Genomic DNA, 24,291 nt, shown 5'->3' with positions numbered 1-24,291 from the left:
TAAATGTGTGATTCGATATTATATCGAAAAAAGTTTCCTTAAATTAGGTAAATATGAATCGGTGTGTTATGAACGTTCCTATTGAACATCGATTAATTTATTCTTTTGTCTAGAAATTAAATAATGCATGGATATACATACAGAATAGTCCAATTACAGCGGTCCAAAATTGTTTTTAGGTAACTCAGATTTACCTAAATTATTCTCAAACCAATGTCTAATAGCCATACTGTATACAAAAGAAAATGTTCAAAAACAGCTAAAATTTTAACCCTTTATAAACAAACTTACATTATTGCGTGAACATGTAATAAATATATAGTGATTTTGAAAGAAAACTTGTCAATAAAATAAAAAAATATTATAATGTATGTACGAGATATATCAACTTATTTAAAATACAGCGAATAGCGACATCTCTCGCCAGGATTGGTAGCTGTAAAGGTACAACTGAGTGATAAATCTTTCATAGATTTCTCATAGACGGCGCTATGACTAAAAAGTCGTTGAAAAACCAAATAGAAAGACAACGCAAGCACATAGAAAAATTCGTGAGGTCCGCTGGTTCGTTCTGTGGCTTAGTTGGTATAGCGTCTGGCACGGTAAGCTAGAAGACGTCGGTTCAAACCGGCCGGATCGAAGGATTTTTTTCCGAGTGTTCGATCTTTGTATTAATAACTATAACGAACTAGTGGAGTAATTTCACAAAAAATAATTGAATATCAATCATTGACTTACAAATATCAATTCAATAAAAATTTAATTAATAAATTGATGATTTAAATCAGAATCTTCATGTATGATCTTTTCAAAATGGAAATTTTTCCATAACCGAACACTAGTCTTGTCTAATATGCCTTGTAAGACAAATATAACACAGCGTGTATGGTATGATAACCATGTAACGAATTATTGGCACGCACTATTAGTTCCGGCGGCGCTCTATTCGTCCGAGTATATACAGAATTTAAAATGACTGGAAATAAAATAACATGAAGGAATGAAATGGTGTAACACATGTGGCGACGGCACCGCCAACGCCGCCACCGCCACGCGTAATAAATAATTATGCACATGTATAATTAATAAAATACGTATTTATATGCGACTACTTTATTTGTCTATTAAGCACTTTTAATACTTATTTTAAAAATCCATGATTTTAGTCATTTTTAAGTGTGATTCCAAATCAAAAAATACGCCAATACATTCTTGAATTCTGAAAAGAAGAAGGAACAAATAAATCCTCATTAGATTGCAAATAAGAAGAAAGTATTTTGAACAATCTAATATAATTATTATAAACAGCATATTTGTCGTCTAGTTTTGACTAAAGGATTACTGTACCTAATTAATCATCAAAATATAATATTCCATAAAATTATAGATGTTTAGCAAAATTTATAATTAGAACATGTAATTTATTAAAATATTTGCGTTATTTATAAGTCAAGTGTAAAACAAATTTCAAACCGTGCTGAACCACACAAAAATTATGTATACAGGTGTTTATTCAAATGGGACAGTATGGGGCAATTCGAAACCATAGAAGATACAAGGAAACTATCTTATGAACTATTAAGTCTTTTTTTGTGAAAACGATTTTGGCATAGTCAATTATTTGGTCATGCGTGAGTTCTATATTAAATGAATAAAATTCATCAAAATTTTTTTTGGTGGCGATCGACTCAGTTTCATAAGGGATCATTTCATTGTACAGAACGAAAAAATCGGGACAGCAGAAGTTGGTCAAAGAAGGATGGGGACACCCATGTATTTTGTGACCTAGTGTTTTTGACGCCGTGCATTGAGGAGACTTATCAATACTTGTGATTCATTGTCAAAGCATCAAAAAAGCTAATTGAGTTTCGACTGTAGAAGCCGGGGTTTTAAAGTTCATATGGGTTATGTTTATAACATTGTCCTGTATTTCGCTTCATAAGTTTGTTCGTAGTAGGAGAAAATAACAAGTTTTCAGTTTGTTCCCAAAAATGATAAAGAACTGCCCGAATATTCCCATATCTGCCAAACTCTGCCACATTTAATATAACTTTTCATGTTCTGTAGCAATGAAAATGAATAAAAATTAAATCTGCCCAAATGGCTGAATTCTGCCACAAATGATCACACTGTTCTTAATATCAATGCGACATTGACAAGAGGTCTCTTGTCCAAAACGTTCCTTTGCAACTTTCATTATCTTTAATTTAAATATTTTTGTCACGTTGCGTTTTATTTTTTGCTTTATGTCATTATTGTTTAATTGATTATTTCATTACGTATTTTATAGCTTTAATGTTTTATGTGTGTACTATAAAATAAGCAATACTTCAGGTAGGTAAACATTCAATCATGCTTAAAATGAAACGTAGGTATAAGAACGATACCTAATCTATGGTCGAACTCAATCAATTGTGTTGTGTTCTTGCATCTATTCTAAAATATAATGTTTTAACCAACCAACAGAAATTTGACCAACTTCTGCTGTCCCGAGTTTTTTCGTCCCATAAATGATCCCGTCATGAAACAACCGATCAGCACTAAAAAATTTACCAATTTTATTCATTTTTATGGAAAACTCACGGTTGACCAAAATTTTGACTATGCGAAATTTGTTTTCACTAAAAAACACTTAATGCTTCCTAAGACAGGTTCCAAGTATCTTCTATGATTTCGGACTTCTCCATACTGTCTCATTTAAAAAAAACTGTATATAAATTTGCTAACTACTATCTAACTAAGAGCATCTGCTAGTCTGTACTTGACTATTTTACTACATTTCTGCATTACAAGGCTCAAATAAGCAGTCACGAACTACCTAGCTAATAATCTAAGCAGTTCATGCGATGGCCTTGATATAACGGAAAGTAGTATCACCTGTAAATAGAAGATGTCTTCACTCACCACGGACGACAGACGTGTCACTTCGCGATAGCTTTGTGGGCAGCACTGCGTCATGGAATTCGCCCGAATGCAATAACCCTAATGTATTATCAGAATCTGATAAATTTTTTTCTTCAAACGGAGTAACAACATCGCTTTCATCTGAACTCATGTTTGTTAGGGATCCTTTGCAAGCGTCAGTTTTAGACATTTTGTTCCACTTGTGTGCTTCTACTACAGTTTCAACTGTAGTGCTTTTGGTAGGAGTCGTGTCACGGCTATTGGCATTTGTGTCTTCCTTTATGTCATCAACTAAAGTTGGGACCGGCTTTTGCTGTTCTGTGGAATCATTATTCAAGGTTTCTTTAATCGAATCCACCTCTTCACTCAGTTTTCCACTGTTGTTACTAGGAGGAGATATTGACTGGATTGCATCTCCACGCTTAAGCTGTTTCCTCGGTTCGCTTTTATCGTAGCCCAATGGATGCAGGTTCACAGAAGAAGGGGGACTACCATCTAGTGAAAGTTCCATCGAAGTCAAGACACTTTCATCTCTGCTTACAAAATGCCCTCCTTCAGGCACAATGATGTTCAGGACTGTCTTGTTAGGCTTGTTTTGGTCAACTTCAGCTTCCAATGATGTTGAATGTCCGTCTGAGGTAACCAATGAAGCTGATGATGCTGTTTTAATAGAATTTAGCTTGTTTCTGACAAGAAATCCTCTCACGTGAGCTTGTATGACAGTAGCTGCACTCGACAAGGACGAGTCATCAGTAGATAAGGACAAAGACTTTTCTTCGTTTACTGTTTGTAATACAGTGTCAATTCTAGCGATGCCCCTGCGCTCTTTCATATTCGTTGGTGGTGGAACTAAAAGATCTATATCAACCTGCAACCATTCGATAGTGTGCATTAACAAAATTGTTTTGCAGTTGACACAATTTGCCTGTTTCAGTCATATAAAATACGTACCTGTTCAGTGTCTTCGTCTGTTAAATTAATATCCTCATTAACTGAATCCTCAAACGTGGATGCTCTGCTCTTGAAAAGAAATGTACGAAACACTTTTTGTATAGTCACTGCGGCTGTTTCCAAATCCATCGCACTATGTGTATAATTAGTTGATTTACCATTCGTCTTGATCTCATTTCCAATGTTGTCGTTACTATCTTCAGCTGCACTATCATCTATACTACTAAATTTGTCTAAAGATATAGTTTCGTTATCAGATTTCCCTACATCTGTGGTATTTGAAGTAGTCTCTATTCCTTCGGATATATTTTCTAAATTTCTTTTTGATCGTTCATTAATAGTCTGTTCTAAATCTTTTGAGAGTTGATCTGTGTCCGATTTTTCCGAATCAGCTCCAGATGCTGATAAAAAAATTTTGTCAGTATCTTCATCGTCACCTGGCGAGTCTGTCAAATTGCGTCCATTAGCTTTCAATTCCCTGTTGTCAACAACATTTCCGGGATTTTGTTCTGGAACTGAAGCATTATCATCTTTAATGTCAGCAAGTTCAACAACCAAAACTCTATGTTCAGAGATGACTACGTCACCGATATTATTGTTATTATTGTGTATGAAATCACCTGTGTCTTCTGGTCCTTTATGTATAAATGATTCTAGGCACAGTTCTTTTTCTTTTATGCCTCCTTCGACATCTTTGTTCAGTGAAAATTCAACAGTACCACTTTCATCTCCATTATATTGATAAACGGTTTTAGATTCCATAGTATTTTCGTTTTGGACTTCTGCTTCAACTTCTGAAGGTACGTAGTTTTCGACACCACTGCCGACTTTAATGCTGGCTGTGTTCTCATAATGTTCATGCTGTTCATCGTTTACTTTTATTTCCGGTTTACTTTCATCGTCAGGTACATTCTCATTTGCAGTGTTCTTCAAAACATTGCTTTCATCGTTTAATTTTTCATCTGATGTGATTTCAGGGGTTGTATTAATTATTTTCTCGGACAACTTCACATCCATATTTTGATTTCCTTCTGATTCTTTCATACCATCAACGTTAACTGCTTCAGTGTTGTTATTTTCAAGATCTTTAACCTCATTCTCTCCTTGGTTTACTTCTGCAAGTTTAATAGTAGAACAAGTGGCTTCATTAAAAATTATATTCTGTCTTTCATTCTTTTGGGGTTCAATTTCAGAAATATCAGTGACGGTTTCGAGTTCGGTTTGGTTAGTATGTACTTGATAATTTCTTTCAGATTTATTTGCACTCTCATTGGTCACGGTTTGTGTGTAATCAAAGTTATCGTGAGGATTATCCTCGGAACTATATTTCCTCGCAGTTACTAGTTTAGGCGTCGTAGTTTCTGCAGATTGAGTTTGAACAATCAATGAATTTTTTTGTTCGATTTCTTTAACGTCGTCTGTGAAATCTTCGACACTCCTCGGCTTTCGAATGCGTACTAGATTTTCAATGTAATTTTCACCCATACTGGAGGACTTGTGCATTGTACTGACTTTATCTGTTTCAGACACGGTTGAATCATTCGATGTCGTCACTGGTTTTTCTTCAGGAGCTCGATTCTCAATATGTTGCTCCTCAATAACTTTAGCTTCATCTAAGATGGTTTCATTGATTTCCTTGTTTTCAGTGTTTTTTAAATCTTCAATTTCCTCTTCTTTTAATTGCGAATCATCACTAGATTTATGGTATATTTCTACTTCCAAAGCATCACGCAATTCATGCTCATGGTGCACAGGAACTTTGAGATTACTTTCTGCTACAGATTCTGAAATAATTTGTGTCTCTATTTCATCAATGTTTGGTTGCGCTATAATTTCTTGACTATTTTCATACTTTAACTTGCGGTCTTTGTTGCCAGATTGCAACTTTATTTCTTTGTCGTATGTGCGCCTGCGTTGTTCAGCTTTTTCCCTTAATTTCTGCTGCGCTCTGGCAACTTTTTCTTCAAGGGTCATTGGCCGTTTGGAAACTAAAACAAACATTTCATTATAATTTGCGTTACTAACTAAGAGTGATAAAAATAAATTACTATTTAGATTAGATACTAACCAGGCCCATCGCGGATTTCCAGCAACTTCTGCATATGCTTCGCACAAAACTCATATACATCTGGGGGGTTATTCTTGAGAACATTCCTGGTGAGTCCTTCCATCAGTTCAACCATACCTGGTGGCATCTTCGGCAAGGGCTGGGGCCGCATGTACACACGCGATGCGGTCATTCTCATCTTAAAATCTTTACGAAAACGATGGCACTGTAAAACTGATAGTGTTATTTAACTATTTATTTTTAATGGTACGAATTCTTCAAGCACCCGTAACAAAGTGTTGTTACGATTTTACCACTAATTACATAAAGCATCTATAACTGTAACAACGTGGAAGGGTGTGGCGGATTCAGAGCAGAGGTATGTTGTGCATTTGGTAGCCATGGCGATGCGCCAACTTGAACTTGGTATATCGATCCGGCGGTTCATCACCCTTATTTACCGGTCACTCCTCGGCGACGAGTTCGAGGCTGCATGGCTATTAAAAGATCGCCGTTTCAATGTCTAGGGCAAATATTTTTTCTTATAGATTTCAATGAACTCACGAGAAGTTTCGTCACAATTTCTGAATATGACTTAGTTCGAAAATTATATTAATGGAAATGGACAGACTGTATTAGTAACATTATAACATGAAAAAGATACAAGGCCTTGCATCGAAATGAAAAACTGGGTAATGTGAAAATTTGTTGTGTATTTCCAATGCAGTTTGCGCAACTGAATAATCAGTACCATTAGGGCTAGGGCCGGGGACAGCGCGTAGCGTGAGGCGGCCGACGACAGCCGAGGGCGCCTACTTACACATACACTTAAACAATTCAATTCATGTGAGTCAACTTTTTTATTTCCATACTGTGTTTCTATAATAGTAATTTATATATAAGATCATATATAATTTTTGCAATGTTAATACATTTTACATAACAAACATCTCCATAGTGTACATACATACATACGCAGAGCGCTAGGTCGCGTACCGGTATATACAGAGGCGCGGCGCGGGCGCGGGCGCCGGCTGCCAGTTGGCCCGCCCGCACACTCTACAAGTGATGATAGAAAAATTAATGGCTACAGTAATATCATACAAATTAATGACTATTCCCTTACAAATTATTATATCTACTTTTAGCATTGTTCTACTCCAATATGATCAAATTAACGTTTTAGTTTTATCGAGCTGTATGCATGATACATGAATAGTCTCCAGTTCGCTCTGACCGATTTTGCCCAATTACAATGTCCCATTCCCGCAGCTATGTATAAAAATCACACTGCTATAAATTTATAATAAATAAATGCCTATTTACACTATGTAACTATACAAAATGATAGTACGACGAAATTACATTTTCGAATCGAGCATCTAATTTTAAATGAAAATTTCATACAACGATCTACGGCGGGCCCCGTTGCGGCGCGGCTGCGGCAACGTTATCGTCGGCCAGCCACGAGGGCAGAGCCAAGCAGCGCCGCCGCCTCGGAACCCTCGCTAAACAAAGTACATTTCAATTGCCCTATTAATTTTTGTACAATAATAATCAGCCGAAAGCTGGGCGCCCGATTAATACAATTATCGGTGATCCGAAATGCGGTACGATCGATCATGCATCAATAATACATACAACTTTTAACTTATTTAAACAATTTAACAATATTTAAAAAATTCCTAAAGTAAACTAGTTACCTATGTAAACGTATATAAAATACTAGTACAATAATGACGGCGCATTCGGGATGCGGACATTCGATAGCACTATAAGTAATTTGTATGAAGGTACGAAACATTACGTCGAACGCGGGTCGGGCGCGACGGTGGCGCGGCGGCCACGGCGGCTCCCGAGCGAACCGAATCCAGAGACATCAGGGTATACCCGAACGAACGAGTCATTAGAGGTATAAAAAATTAATAACGTCATTAACAAAAATGTAATCGAATAGAAAATACGAATAGATAAGTGAAAATAAAATGTGTCGCATTAGTGTAGAGCGCGGGCGGCGACTCAGAGGGGGCATCACTTGGCCAGCGGCGCACCGGCTCCCACCTGCCGCTTGTGGGTGATCTCCAGCTCGCCCAGTCGCTTCCACAGCTCGTCTCGCTCTTTCTCACGCTTTTTCTCTCTGCAAGACACCAAACATCGTGTCAACAACTAACAAACCTTCATCTGTTTACCACGGCAAAGTTAGGATGTACTTACTTCTGCCGTTCCGCCTTATAGCTGGCGGTGAGCTCATCGAAGAGCTTGGAGTTCATTTCCATGAAGGTCTTCAGCACATTGTAGACAAGCGCTACGATGGTCTGGTTCCAATGCTCCTTGCTGATCCGGTATAGCGCCGGGAACATAATCGGCATGATTACGTGGTTGTTCTCCTCCATTAACGACATTATGTATTCGTTGTTCCAAAAATAAAGTGCCCGCTCCGCCACCTGGAATATATCACATTATTTTACAACGACACTGAACAAACAAGTAAACAACGTGGTGATTACTGATACCTAGAATTGTGAAATAAATTCAATATCACTACAAATAAAATTAGTAATATCTATCTGTGTTTGCCTCTGTAATGTAAGTAAGCATTCTGATGGACAGTAAGGATAATCCATCAATTTTCATTGGCCTTGTATTCGAAACTAATAACAATAAATTACCTGAAAATGTGGACTGGATACACATTTTGCTATTTGTCTGAAAAGTGGTTCCTGTATTTTGACGAATTGAGCCGGCTCAATTACATCCAATATCTCTTCTATCTCGCCCAGGAACATCACCTGAAAATAACATACACAAAACATTTACCACAATAATAATCATATAAAACAACAATCATAGAATTGTTAGTCACATTACTGACATTGTAATGTATCAAATGCACACTTAACAGAGGTATCTAGTTGCATAAATAAAAATCTAAATAAGATACGCATATTATAAATAACCATAAAGATTCAGATCTACAAAATAATGTTGGCATACTCATAGTGAAAAGAAAAAGTACGTACGTTTTGATTTCACGAAATAAAAAGCACCCATCAGCCTATTAATGTTTTTAATACGCGTTACACCATCTTTTCAAAACAACTAAAGGATTTTGTGTATTTTTTGAGATATGGTGAAAACACTGATAGTATGTGATGTTGTGATACTATAATATTAGAAAATACATACCCACCGATTACAAGGTTTTTTTAATTAATGTGATATACAGTAATTTAATGGCTAATCACAACTAGCAAGTTAAAAGTATTCAACTGACCTCTTTCTGTGAGCAGGTCTTGGGCCAAAACTTGAGAAGGCCGCGAACGACGGGTTCCGTAAGCGTTGCGTCCTTCTCGAGGAACTGCACGACACAGTAGGCCAGCTGCGCGTGGTAAAGCGACAGGCACTTCACCTTGTGGAGCGGCAATAGCACCTTCACAAGGAACTGCTTATGCTCGCTCTTCAAAGGCAGAGCGAACCCGTTGATTATACTGTAACGACATTCAAAACATTGTAGCTCTAGGTTAGGTAGAAACAAACTACAAGCAACTACCTTTATATCTTATTTTATAATAAAACAAAATAATGATGGTCTCTTCTAAAGGAAGCAGGAAGTCTATTTGTATCTACAAATCTAGGAATATATATATATAGTAGGAATCTTCCTTCCTCCTGAATATTTGGATTGCAGCTAATTTACATTGATAATTAAAATTAATTAAACAATTATCATATTTTGTGTTATATTTATGCCACAGTAAAAAGACAAAAAAGATGACTTAAAACGTAGAAAGCCCAAAACTGATGAAATAAGCTACTAAGTCTTAACTATGAAGTAACCTTGGTAAAAATTAAATTTTATGTTAGTTTGGCATGTAACCCTCACGAACAAGTGAAATATAAAAATGTTTACAAAACTTATACACAGTCTGACCACTTTTAAATACAATGCTAGTAAAATCAGGATTTTGAAAACAAATAAACAATATGTTTCTTGTTAGCACTAGATTACGTTTTTATAATTTAAGTCAGATTTGTTTTTTTTTAATTGCAATTGCATATGCATTGTGTTATATAAAGAACTACTCAAAGAAAATTATTCCCTGTAGGAAACTACTAACAATTTATAACAACCTATTACACGACTAAGATACATTTGCGACAAGTAATTGGTCCAATGATAGTATAACACGAAATAAACTGTAAAATATAAGTAGACAATAAGACTTATGTGAGAAGAATTTCTCAGTTTCTACTGTGAAAATGTTTCCATAACATTTCTGTTAAACCATGGTCCGTTTTCATTTTAACCACAAATATTCTTGTCACGAATTAGGCCTCTTATCAGCAGCGTTGACTAGTGGCCAGATAAAGGTGATACCTCTATATCTATTTATTCAATCATCAAATTCCTGGTAACGTGAGTAGAAACATATTGAAACATTATCAGTAAAATATTACTTTACAAATAAAAATCCTGCAAATGCTGGAAACTACCTTACTAGCAAAGCATAATCTAAAAATAACCTTAATTCAATAGGAAGTAAAAAAAATTTACTTTATATAGACAACAAAAATTGCACATTTAGGACTACTAGGATCCTTTAGATGTAGGATTTAGGTTAGCCACATGTTAAAGATAATTTTTTATTAAATATCACATAAATAAAATATAAAATGGCTCGGTGGTTTTCGAGAGTCATTAACATTGTGTGTGTATTTCATTATACACAAAAAATATTTTTATGCCTAAAACATAAACACACAAATTAACATGAACAAGTTTATTGAAGAAAATATAAATGTACACTTGTATTTTTGTTTACAAACTTATTGTTTACAAACAGATGCCATAAACTACTGAAAATAATATGAGCCCCCAAACTATTGACAAAATGTCGTTATAGACTAAATAAAAATTACTAAAAGAGAGTATCTTTTTATACAGGATAGCCATGTTGGCATATTTCAAAGACATAATAAAACAACAAAGAAAAAAAAAAAAAACCAGACTGTTAAAAAAAATTGTTAACCTTCTAATTAGCTTGTGCTGTGTCTAACAATTACGTTACTTAATTGTCTTGCTTAGCTTCAGTATTAGTGCAGTTAACTATCCCACAAGATCACTGTCTCATGAATATGGAAACTTTCACTTGTGCTTTAATTTTGCTGCAAAACAGTGCGTCACTAGGTAACAATACGCCTCGGCTGTCGCGACGGGCTACCCGTACCATGGAACGCTATCAGAAATCCGAGCCACCACAACCCAAGACCCAGTACGTCTGATTATTGGCATATCGATAGCATACCATAGCCACCTGCGTATTAAAAAACTGACGACGGCATTATTAAACGTATAGGACATCAGACCTTCCGGAACGGATTGATGAAAATCGCAACGAATATTATTATTATTTTTATAATGTGACGGGACGGACAAGTCGTGCGCCTGATGGTACACGTCTACACGCCTTAATAGTTGCAGTGCCACTCAGAGCTTTAAGCCGCAAAGATCTGAGGGGCACTGCCATTACGCCAGTCACCCTGAGACATAAGTTGACAAGTCCCATGCGCCTGTAACTTCACCAGCACCATTATCCTCCGAAACCGGAACTCAGTAATGCTAACATTACTGCTTGGCGGCAGAAATAGGTAAGGTGGCAGTACTTTCCTGGACGAACTCTTTCACAAGGAGCTCTACTACTCCTAAAAACTTACGATCAGAATGTGTGTTGTTCAACTTTAACAGACAAGAGCCTATCGCGTCGTGCGTTTAAGGTTCGCTCGCCAACGTTCTCGACGACCTCGGTGGCCCGACGAAGACCATAACCGATATCAGTTACATCAAGAAGCGGTCGGACCTCACGTCATCCGATTTCTATAACGAGGGCACAATGATTTAATGATAAAGCTGTCGCATATATTGATATTACTATTGAGTGATATCCGTTTTGCCAATGCCAGGGATGAGTCACGACTTCAATCCTATTTCGAACTTCTATCTGGCACTTGCGGAATTACTTGAGAAATTATAACAATGTCAATTGCTAGCAGAAGTTAGTTTAATACATAACAGTCTGTTGGGAACGCGTGCTAGTTGAAAACATTACCGTCCTGTTACAAAACGTACTAAAACGCATCAAGAAGTGCATAGATAGTAAAAGAGGAGCAATTCACTCCTCAAGATCAACTCTTCACTATATGATAGCAAAATAATGGAAGTTAAGGTTAATTGTAAAACTTTGACTATAACTTATTTATCAATAAAAAATAAAATGTCGTGGCTATTTGTTTTGTGTTGTTTTGTTGTGTAGTTTACTCAAGATGTCAATTTTACGATATTATATAATTTTGTAATATTAATTCCTAACAACCATTTGGTTTGACATGTTTTTAAATAAACATCACATAACATGATAGGTTAAGACAGTTGTATGTTACATAGTAGATGTTTTCAACAAGCTTGTTTACATTTCTAATCAGAAAACTAGTTACTAAACTAAGAAATACCTTCCACCCCTACTGGTATACATAATTGTTACTTAAAAGAATAAAAAAATACAAATTTCTTATATCCAATTAGAAGCATAATTTCGTACTACCTATTTGTCACTTTTCAAGAAAGTTTCATGACTTACGATAAACTGTGTATATGGAAGACTATCATCATATAAGGAAAAGTTACGACAAAAACTATTATTTAAAACGACATCTGTTTTAAAACACTATAAAATAGTGTGGTATTCAATCGTAATAACAGTGCATGTATGGAACCAAATAAATAACATGATTTAGGAATGAAAAAAATATGAAATAAAAACAGTACTGACCTTCCCAATATTTCTAGCAATTCACCGACACCGTTGAAATGTTCGGTCTCGTAAACGAATCGCAGGAATATATTATTGATCTGTTTCCGTATAAAAGCGCGCAGCCCCAAGAACTTGCCGTAGATGCGGTGCAGCACCGTCTTGAGGAAATCACGCTCGCGCGGGTCTTCTGAATCGAACAAATCTAAAAGCTATGAAAGAAAAATTTTTTTTGCTAAAAACTGATTTTATAAATACATTTAAAAATTGGGGAAAGTATGATTGCGATAAACTATGGTATTGAGTATCTTTCAACCAAAACCCGCTCAGGCAAAAGGATAATATTAGGGTGCTTTAGGGCATGGTCTATCGTGATGCCTTAGTAGCTACGTTAGTTAGTCTGCAGATAACAGTTAATCATTTATCAAGTCGGAATTTACTAAAAAATCCTCTAATCATATCATTATATAGATAACGTAACAAAACAAAAAAAAGAATATATATAGTAACGCAATCGATACTTTTTTATATCGAGTGTGTGATCCAAATAGATAACAAAGTCATCTTAAACTTTCTTATTGAAACAATCTCTTCCTAATTGGTACAAGGTCTTTAGCAAAAATCCAACATGTTCTTCACAAATCGCAATTATCCAAAACACAAAAAGGTTATTTATTACCCTAACAGTGACTGGAATTTAAAATGTAGTACTATTTAACCATAAGAATTTTACAATATTTAAATAATTGTAATTGTTAGTCCAACATAGGAAACACAACACAAATTAAGAGAAAACTGTGGTGATGTTACATAATTACAGTTAAATTCATATTACACGTGAATAGGTGCACCTAGAACACGTCGTTTTATTCGAGTTTTGTATCATACCAGTCCGACGACAACTACTGTATACTACTAGTATACATTTTTTTAAGCTTATTCACACAGCACTGTGTTTCCATCTAAGGGTGTAATACCCAGATCGTCGTTACATATACTAGAAGGAAACAGGAATTGTGTAAATAAAGTTATTTACCTGCAATACGAATTTCTGGTCAATGACCTTCTTGCCAATGGTAGGCTGAAAGTCAGTTGACTCGAGGAAACGTAGGAAGAACTCGTAGACTAGTTGGAGATGCGGCCACGAAGCCTCCAGTGTCGGGTCGTCCTCCTCGGGGTCAAAGTCAGGATTTTCACTCGGCGGCAGGGTGCGGAACAAATTAGCCGAAATCTGCAATAAAAACTTGCATTTAAACTATATATAATAGTAACTGCTGGTAGTACAAATATCGAAGAATTATATACAATGAGAGCTAATTTAACTTGAATTTTTTTAAAACCTTGGTAAGAGACTGGAGTCTATGCTAGGCGTTAATCTGTGTGACAGATCTCCAGGCTCCCAGCTTGCAATGATTTAACTCATTTAAGGCAAGCATGGGGTGCACGAAAGGAGCCTCCCCGCACGACGTATCAGTCCTAGCCAGTACATCTGGCGCACCTTGGGTAACAATCGGCGAGTACCTTACACTGATTAACTGGCAAATCCTTTCACCATGATGGCAATCATTACAGTGTAAGCCATCGATACGATAAGAAGAAGAAGGCAAGCATGCCACTATGGTATTACAGCCAGTTCATGGTTTTAAAATATTGCTTGACAGAAGTGCAAATGATTGATGCGACTGGATGGAATATTTTCACAGCCGCTTACAATATGATTTTTTGTTGACTAGTAAGTAAGGTTTAGGAGATGTAAGGCCAATACAAATGGTTAATAGCTGAAATGAGTGCAAAATCGCTAAAAATAAAATTGTGAAAATGGTTAATTCTTTAAAATACTAATTCTACAAATAGCCAATTCTTGAAATGATTAATTCGATAAGGGTCCAATTCGTAAAACACCCAATTACAAAAACGGCCAATTCTTGAAATGGCTAATTTGAAAGACTACTTTCGCCATGGACCACAATTTTCATTCAAAGTTTTAAAATATTGTTCTTCCATGCGTCTATTATGGTTAAAAACATATCTACTATTCAAGTTGTTGAGAAATATTACTTCAGAGAAGTTTATTTTTATATACATACTCTTCTTCAACCAACCAGAACTGTCGTCCTAACTCAAAGCAAATATAACGTAATAAGGACCAGGAAAAGCAAATTATATAGCCTACTCATAAGTGTCATATTGTATGTAACCATACACAAAGTTATTATTACGCAACCATTTTTATTACTTAACATAAAATTAAACATCGCTTGTTTTCCAATATGGAGTAACATGAGTGTCAGTACTGGTTATTTGTACTACTTCTACACAGTGGATACAATGAATTTCAAGACCTTATAGTTATTTTATAACGACTATATCAAAAGACGTTTATTGGCAATGAACACGCAACGTAGCTTGAAAAAACTATCTCTAGAAACGATAAGACCGTATAAAAATTTCATTAATAATATTTATTGCTATAAGCATGTAAGTATCCCATTTTGTTCCTATAAAAAGTCAATATTAGGGCAAATCCAAGTTCATGGAAGAAAGTGCCTTTGCAAAGATGGATATAACGGCATACGATAAAATCCACGCTAACATACGTAGCGCGGTATCTTAAACCTTTTGACCTTGTTCAACGGTCTATGTTTATGTTAGGACAACTTATAACCGACAGTATACAATTTCGTGTTACCAGGTTTGTAAAGTGGAGCGAGACAGGCCGGATACACGACCTATATGTCCTGCTGTAGTAAGAGAAACGAAATAGTTACGCTTATGCTTCAAGTTGCCGATCTGCAACTCTAGTACCTATATAGCCTTAAATTTCAATTATATAGATTGGCCGTTTCACATGAATTTAACTAAAATAGCACTTTACTTACGTTACGTAGAAGACATTATTTATATTATGTTTGATATTACAGTTAGTCAATAATAACTTCATTAATCATATCACTTAACGCCGACATGAGATGGGGCACGACATGAGATGGGGCACGACAATAGAAGTAGTAGTACATAGTGGCTTGTAGCTATCAATGTCGATTTTCAATATGGGTTAATTCACGAGGTTATAAGACTCCGCTACATTCATGTGTTTTCAAAGTTGCGATTAGCAAAAGATGAAAGAAATTGGGGCCAAGAGGCCCCCGTAAAACGGAGATATCTGGAAGCGATAGTATCGAGACGCCGCCGTCGTAAATTCTAGACCGTATTATAATAATATGTTACTATCACTTTTACATGTGATATTAGAGATTTTTTTTTAATGATTAAACATTATTTTAATAAATAATAACGCTCACAATCAACATAGCCCCGCACTAGGGAAACCCTGGGTCGCGGGTGCCATGGACACACACATAGACAACCACAAATTACACCCAAACTCACGAGAGAAATAAATGTGGGCCATACAAATATTTCTCCCGGCCCGGGAATCGAACCTGGGACCTCTGCGTGGCAGTCCGGCATGGTAACCGTTCGGCCACGGAGGCAGTTTAACATGTAATTTATCTAAGCGTTCATTTAATTGACAAGAACATAATTATAACAATTTGTAAATGCAATATTCATTTGTTTTAGGGATTGTTATATACAGATGACAAATAATACGACCTTGTTGTCACAGCAGTAGTAAGGGCATTCAATGAGATTCCGTATTCGAATCCCATAGGGCCTATTTACGAAAGCTCATTTCATTCGCTCGTTGTGATGTGGTTGTTCCAGATAGTATTCTGGATGTTTCAATACTCAGGGACTTATAGTAGAGTCACGTAGCGAAATTCAAATTTGAATGTCCCGTGATGATAATAATAAATAATATTCATTGAAACTGTAAAATGTATTAAACATTTCAACAAATGTTTCTCGACACTAAATTTGAGTATAATTTCTCTTACGAGGCTGAACAGGGAGATCCCCAGGTTGAGACTAAATGACATGTGACTTTCTCGCACAATATTATTATTACATAATATTTTTCATATGTATGAAATTGCTAACGACTGACCATCAAATTCAATAACCACAAACATAACTTATGAAGGTGAAACTATTTTCCTCCAGTGATTTCTGATTATAATAAGATGTTTAACTTAATATTTTTATTACTTCAATAAATTCACATGAACACAACATGCTGAAAATAACTCTAAAATTAGTTATTCCATTCTCAACTAACACCAGTGAGATTAATCGTTGGAGTCAGTGGTGGGGTGGGGGATGTTTTTTGGCAAAACTATCATTAGATATAGTTTATACAGCGCCGTTACGGTTGGGACGTCACTATGTCGTTTTTTTCAAAATGCTGATGAAATTAGTTGAAAAACTAAAAATAGTTACAAACAATAAGAAATCATTCTTAATGTCTGTAACTATTTTAGTTTTACAACTAATTTCCATTCTGTTCTCAGATGTAACCATACATTTATGCTAAAAAGCATTTAATTTTCGATATGTATCAAATACTCCATTACAATTTGACAAAAATTCAATATAATATAAAATTGCGCATCTGCAGAAGCTTCCAAGTAAACCAACCGAAAGTTAATTTGGAATGACTGTTGGTTCACAACATTGTTTAGCAGCTGAAGCAATTTATTTGCGTAGTGGTTCTGATTAATGATATTGATATTAGCAAGCATAGGACAGTAGAGAATTTTTTGTTAGAACTCTGTGTGGTGGATGCGATCCCAGAATCTATATTACAGGTTTTGAGATTTAGTAGTTGTATTAAAAAACCAATAATATTGTTAATTGCAAACAACGTAGCAAAATTTCATACACCGAACGCGGTGCGGTTTCCATAAACAGTCGACCGCGCGCTGTTGACTTTAAATGTCAATTTTATATGAAAAGCGCGTTCAGTGTGTCCACATATTCACCAGTTCGTTAGCGTTGGTTTACAATAATCGATTCTCTCCTGCATTACCCCGACAGTATGTTTAACAAGTGTTTGACTGTTTCTCTACCAAATATTTAAATATGTAATGGTACTTGTCGAAACATGGAATTATTGAGAGCCAGAACATTTAGCACTTAGATCAACCAAGACCAATTAATTGCTCTTCTAAAGTATTTGTTTAGTGCCAGCTACTTTACTCTGTTTTATGTGGTATTATAATATAATTTTATTTATTTTTTCATTAGAGGTCGCCTGTAAGAATTTCTAAGACTACTCATTGAACTTTATTTCATTTTTTTTTTTCATTGTTATAAAGTACATTTGAATTGAAGTGTTTTACCATTTTAATAATCTCCGGGTAGACGGGTTCGGTGAGCACGCCACGCCCGCCAGTGATGTATTCGACCAGCTCGTTGAGCGTGGCGCGCTTGATCTCCTTGCCCTTCAGGTCAGCCACTGGGTCCATAAAGTCGAACGCCACACAGCACTGCCGCAGCTTGCGGATAAACAACTCCTCTTGTTCACTGCTTGGTACATCTGTAAAAATATCGGAATCTCGTTGACGATAGAATTATGACACTTCTTCATAGGAGCTGTATTTCTGTGGATATCATTGAAGGCGATTATGAGATATCATATGTAATGTTCTTCTATTACTTCAAACGCGATGCGATACAGTTTATACCTAAGAAATTTAGACGTGCGTGAAAGCTTTAAACAGTTACTGCACGCATTTTTAAATATTCGCTTTACAAAGGAAATTAAACTATACTAAGTACACAATGTAAACCTTTCGTGTGTTACTGTGAATCTGAGAAGCAATGCAAAGCAAATCCGGTATGCAAGTTTCTTATAATTCGTGGCTTATGTGTTTTTCTTAAACATTTTAGATTGTTTTGTTTGTATTCTAATTGTGTCGTTTTTCCTTAGGTGTATTCATAAACACTTACTGTTTTTTACAGTTTAGTGTGTACGTAACTATTACGGGCCGTCGCAGAATATCCACGAGGGTTATGCACGCCACGGTCTTCAGTTGCTGAACCGTTTGCCGTTACTAATTTAAATGGTCTTTGCCATTTATATTTCAATGTATTTCTATGAATACAATAATTTTGTAATTTGTGATTGCGTTCGAAGTTAGTCTTGCAAATTTGCATGCTCGCACTGATTTATTTGCACGATATTTTATTATGTGTAGTATAAGAGGAAAACTCTGATATTATTATTACAATCCATTATCAAAGTATCTCCTTCTGCACTAGGCGACTGACAAGTTATACATATAGTTAAATCAATCAACACCCAAACGTTATCTACAATTTGAAACTCAGAATATTTTCACAGCATTGCCTTACGACGCGCTCTCTAGTTAATGTGAATAATACACCTCAATGAAGAAGCAGCGTATGAATACAGGATAATGCAGGAAAAGTAAATGAGTCCATGTATTGTAAATCTGAAAAAGACTTGGGAAGAAATGCTTCGCAATAACGTCCTGGTGCGTCATCATGACGTCTATGTTATTATTATAAAATAATATAATAAAATAGTATAGAACTCTGTTATATTCAATTACATATCTGTTATACTTGTAATTGATGCAAGGTTGTAAGAAGAGTTTTTAGGTAGTAGCAACATCTCATTCAATACTACATTTCAGATAAGAGCAACTGAAGATAAGTTATCTGATTATTATGTTCTAAATATATAATGTAATATGTGTTAGTATAGTCAGCTTCAAAATTATGTAATACATCAAAGACACCAACAATATCTACAATCCAAAGTAGTTAAATTTATCTAAACATTCATTGTGCCCAAATTTTAACAAAAATCATCTTTATGATAATTATTTCAAGATGCAGTATAAATTGAAATGAAAAAGAAATGAGCACCTTGAAATCATTGACATTATATAAATGTTCATTTGATGATCATTTTGGTTACCTTGACTGGTTGAAATCATTGTGATGATAACTGTACCATTAATGTACTGAACATGGATTTTTGGATTTCTGTATTTTACATGTATTATACGTAAAAATCTTTCAATTTCTACAATTAAATTCTAATATTCTAAAATCTATATATATATATATATATATATATATATATATATATATATATATATACTATATACATAATACGACATTAACAAATGCTGTTTCCCAGATTGTTATCTTGTTCATTCATAGTAGGTTTAAAAATGGACGACACTGCATCTGTCCAGTATTTGTTACCAAATAACTTTATTAATTCTAAGGCGCTTTAGACATTTTTGTAATGCCTACTAATGGTTAAACTAATTTAAGGTTTCAATTAACAAAGCAACAATTAATGGAAAAATAGCACTTACATACTGATTAATTAGGTCAAATAGAAAAATAAAAATTGCATATAAAGTCTGCAATATCAATATTAGCCTCAAATTAATGCAATTGAAAGGGGAAATAAGTAGACAAGATTCAATTGTGACAAAGAGCAGTTCAAAATAGATGCAGCTAGTCTTACATCTAGATCACACATAAATAGAAACACATAGACATTCTTTAAGTAAACATTGCATTATGCATTACTACTGTTAACCTTTAAAACCTTTTTTTTATATTTCTGAGTGTTATAATAACCAGGTAGGTAAGTTATGTGAAAGGAGTCTAGTAAATTTACCATTTGACTGCATATTGATATATATCTTTAGTTTCTTTTCCAGTATTCAGTGCCTTAATTAATGAAATTAATAATATCCATACCAACTTATACAGTACTGGGCTTAGGTTTATTAAAAAAATGGAGATTTGCACTATTTCTCAGACAAATATCATAAACAAAAAATATGATTTTAGTGCAGATAGAATTGTTTATAGGCAAAAATAAGTAGATGCTACTGACAACCTCTATGAGAAGGAAAGGGATAACCATCCCATTCCTTCTAAAGTGTTGAAAATTTGAGATTTAAGTAGCATCCAAAAACTTCTATAGGCATCTATATCTTTATTTCTGTTTATTTAAACAGCTTTGTCACAAAATGACAGCTCAGTCAGAATATTATTAATTAAAGATTATTAATCTGCTGTTTAGAGAGTTGCTAGTATTTGATTAAATATAAACAGGGCTGCCTCATCAAGGTAAATTGTATCTTTTTAATAATTTGTAGGTATTAATTTAAAAAAATATAAAGACTTGGAAAAGGAAACTGTAAGTATGTAGATATTAAATCCAAATGAGATATTTTTTGCAGATCAACAGTAAAAAATCTTTAATATTTTTTTAGTACTTCTGTTTCAGTGGCTTCATTAAGAAGTGGACCTAATAAACACATCACTAGACATTAAACAGGGTTACACAATTTTTCAGTGTTAGTAGCTATGAGCTTATATCTAATTAAAAATCAGTAACATAGTACTCAAGTAATTAAGAGTGTTTTATTTTATTGTCATTGTTTACATTGAGAGACTGTAATAAAAATAACTTTTATTGCAAAATACAGAAACTGTTAATAAACACTTGAATGGATCAATAAAGAAATTTATCACAGATCAAAGACCAGTATGGTGGCTATAGAAATGCTCTACAGAACTACCTTAAGGACAAATTTCAAATGTTTTATAATGTTTACACCAACCTAAATAGTAAATAACTATTAAGTAATATGCTACATAATCAATACTCTCATAACAGATGGGTTAGGTTAGTTTAAAATTTATCTTAAAATTTTTGTCTTACACACATTCTGGAACTATCTAAATATCATAAATAATCAAGAAGGGTACACTTTCCACATTTCCACTCTATTTAACTGCCTCTGTGGCCGAACGGTTACCATGCCGGACTGCCACGCAGAGGTCCCAGGTTTGATTCCCGGGCCGGGAGAAATATTTGTATGGCCTACATTAATTTATCTCGTGATTTTGGGTGTAATTTGTGGTTGTCTATGTGTGTGTCCATGACACCCGCGACACAGGGTTTCTCTAGTGCAGAGCTATGTCGAGTGTGCGTGTTATTATTATTATGTGATTTGGGTATTTGTGGTAGGTGTTCAATGTAACTAAAATCGTAATTTTCTATAAATTCATACTCAGTCTCAAGCAGACCCAAAATGAGCACATGTACAGCAAATTTTAAGCAATAATGACTCTATAAATTAGCACTCCAATTCATACTAGTATACAAATTAAGCCTTATTTACATTTAGCGTCAAATACTTTGGTTACAACACTAGCCTAAAAACAACTTAATTTGTAATATTTTAAAAGCTTTATCAGATGAAGACAGTGTTCATCGTACCTAATAAAATAAGCTCCAGCAGTTTTGAAGAAGCATACATACATTCTCATCTGTTATTTTCTGATATTACTCATTAAATAAGATTAATATTAATTTATACAAAACTACATAAGGTAAAATGGTAAGTTGTACACAAAACAAAGATGCAATTGCTTTCATTTCCTATTATACAGTGGTATACGTTTTTTTTAAAGTTATAAGGTATAGAAATATAGTTGTACATATTATATTGCTCAAGACAACAACTTATATGCACAATACAAAAGTAAGACTCAATTAATAAGTATTTCTATTTACTATTAAACTCTTTAAATATTCTTCAATGAATGAGGCTATCATTGTTTTTATCATTCTGAGAACATAGGACCTCATCTTTTTTTTTCAAAACCTAAGCACTCAAATATAAGCAACTTATGCAAACAGCTGATTTAAAATTTGCTTGTCAAATTGCATCAGACATACTGAAAAGAACTTGTGTGACATTATTTTCTTATTAGCTGCACTATGTGTATTACTTTTACATAAACACTGAGAGCAATATTTGAGGTTAGATTTTTTTAACTGTATACTAAAAAAATTAAATCCATTGACTATCTTCACTTATAAAAAAAATATAAGATTTTCTTTTATATATTATTCAACAACACATTCATTTACATATATACTCTTACTGGCAACCTACAATCTTGGTCAAATGTAGGTTCAAACCAGCAAGCTTTTCTAAAAAAATATGGCATCACTGGTCCACTTGTGGTTACAACCGGTAACTATGTGAATAATTTCCAATTCTAACCTACTACCAAGGCTAAAGGTTAATGATCTGATAATGAGAAAGTGCCATTAGCATGTTGATGGCTAGAATCCTTCAAGTTGTACAGGACATAAGGATGTTTATCTTAGACATGGGTAGTACCTACTACCCTTTTCTAACAAGACGGGAACAGGTATTTAATTAGTAATAAATTGGTATAGTCAAATATACGACGCTACAATCGCGGCCGATAGCAAGAGATAAGCGTAGCTCACCTTTGAGTAGTGGCAGCGCCTGCAACTCCACGTCCTGCGTGTTACGGTACCGCGACGAACCCTGCGATTTCTTGGTCTTCTTCTTCAGCGACCGCTTGGCGAAAGGATCAATCCTGTCCACAAACGTTCCCGAAGACATTTTGGCGATATAAAATTGTCCCAAATGACAATACGTCGATTGTGATCAATGCGAGGTTTGTTTTGATTCGGGCAGAGTCATGATCCAGTCCGGTTCACGAGACAAACGCGCACTCCCGGAAGGTCGCAGCACAGTATCGAAGCCTAAACAAACATTCCTTCGTCACACATGATGGTAATGGAGTGGTCACACTCAGGCCATTCTTTATACACTTTGAGATTCCACAACAGTTACGTAATTTTAAAATGTCTATATCACTAAAACGACACAACAACGAAAAATAATATTCCGATTCACAAATTTAGCTTTATTTTCTGAGGCGTGTCACGAATAGCAGAAGGCAGAAGTCACATATACATACAAGCCTCGTGTAATATCAGCCGGTCAGTCAATGACAATATTTCCTCAATAATAATCCTCCGAAGTGATCCAAGATTAAGTTATAAACATGTAAATCACCGAAACGAAACGATTTCTGTCCTTCGGGGATGTAATCGAAAACTATAGCACTGATGACACGGAGCAAAATTCAACACCAAAAATCTATCACCGTATTCTCGCCATCGCTCACCATCCGTCTCAACTGTGAAACAGGACGCATTTTAACGTTATGCACGAGATTATTTCAAGATGATACACTTCCACGGGAGTAATTTAACGTTCCTGCGACTCTTTTCGCTGCGGAAAACGATCAATTTATAAAAGTTATATGTAAAAGATTATCATCACTGGTTTTAGCTGCGAAAACGCTACACAGAAAAGTACCTATCTCTGAAAATAGATGGAGATAGAAATATGTTCAGTTGGCTTGTTTCTATACTCATAAAATAAATTAAATCATTCTAACTAACGTGAATTACAGTATTCTGAATCAAAAAATATTCATTATTTTTGTGGTTATTTTTTATTTGGAAAAAATGTATTTTAAATATTTTTAATATAAATAGAAGTTGTGACGAGTACCGACTCTTCCGTTATTATGAATGCGTTCAAAAAACGACTACATGCAAATTTTGGAACAACATATCATTGTTTGTTTATTTTTCCAAAACAAAATAAAAAAATAGTCTCATTTAAGAGATTATTAACCAAGGTAAACTTTAAAATTATTCATGATTTATGCTAGGTTGTTATCTATTTTTGTAGCAAATGGTCAAGAATGAGAATAATATACTTATCTTTTATTTCCTTTTTACTATAGCAAAATATAATGCGCTGTCTCATTTTCTTA

At 34.7% G+C, this 24,291-nt stretch overlaps 2 protein-coding genes across 2 annotated transcripts; both read right to left on the bottom strand.

The window, feature by feature from the left end:
* Positions 1–2,691: 2,691 nt before the first annotated feature.
* Positions 2,692–6,527, bottom strand: LOC113226672 (dentin sialophosphoprotein-like). Its single transcript, XM_026459393.1, has 3 exons — positions 5,924–6,527; positions 3,856–5,843; positions 2,692–3,772 (listed from the first exon to the last, which is right to left on the bottom strand). Exons 1-3 carry the CDS (start codon positions 6,099–6,101, stop codon positions 2,897–2,899), a joined length of 3,042 nt encoding a protein of 1,013 aa, XP_026315178.1. The 5' UTR covers positions 6,102–6,527; the 3' UTR covers positions 2,692–2,896.
* Positions 6,528–6,729: 202 nt separating this feature from the next.
* LOC113226492 (serine/threonine-protein phosphatase 2A 56 kDa regulatory subunit epsilon isoform) lies at positions 6,730–23,731 on the bottom strand. Its single transcript, XM_026459125.1, has 8 exons — positions 22,922–23,731; positions 17,952–18,148; positions 13,745–13,939; positions 12,730–12,920; positions 9,177–9,390; positions 8,572–8,691; positions 8,117–8,346; positions 6,730–8,039 (listed from the first exon to the last, which is right to left on the bottom strand). The coding sequence occupies exons 1-8, from the start codon at positions 23,058–23,060 to the stop codon at positions 7,934–7,936; spliced, it is 1,392 nt and encodes a 463-aa protein (XP_026314910.1). The 5' UTR covers positions 23,061–23,731; the 3' UTR covers positions 6,730–7,933.
* Between the last annotated feature and the right edge of the window lie 560 nt (positions 23,732–24,291).

Source organism: Hyposmocoma kahamanoa, unplaced genomic scaffold (genome assembly GCF_003589595.1).
Source record: "Hyposmocoma kahamanoa isolate Upper Pololo Valley unplaced genomic scaffold, ASM358959v1 192, whole genome shotgun sequence".
Lineage (NCBI taxonomy): Eukaryota > Metazoa > Arthropoda > Insecta > Lepidoptera > Cosmopterigidae > Hyposmocoma > Hyposmocoma kahamanoa.
The sequence above is the reverse complement of the archived record's forward strand: the minus strand, read 5'-3'. Positions and strand labels throughout refer to the sequence as shown.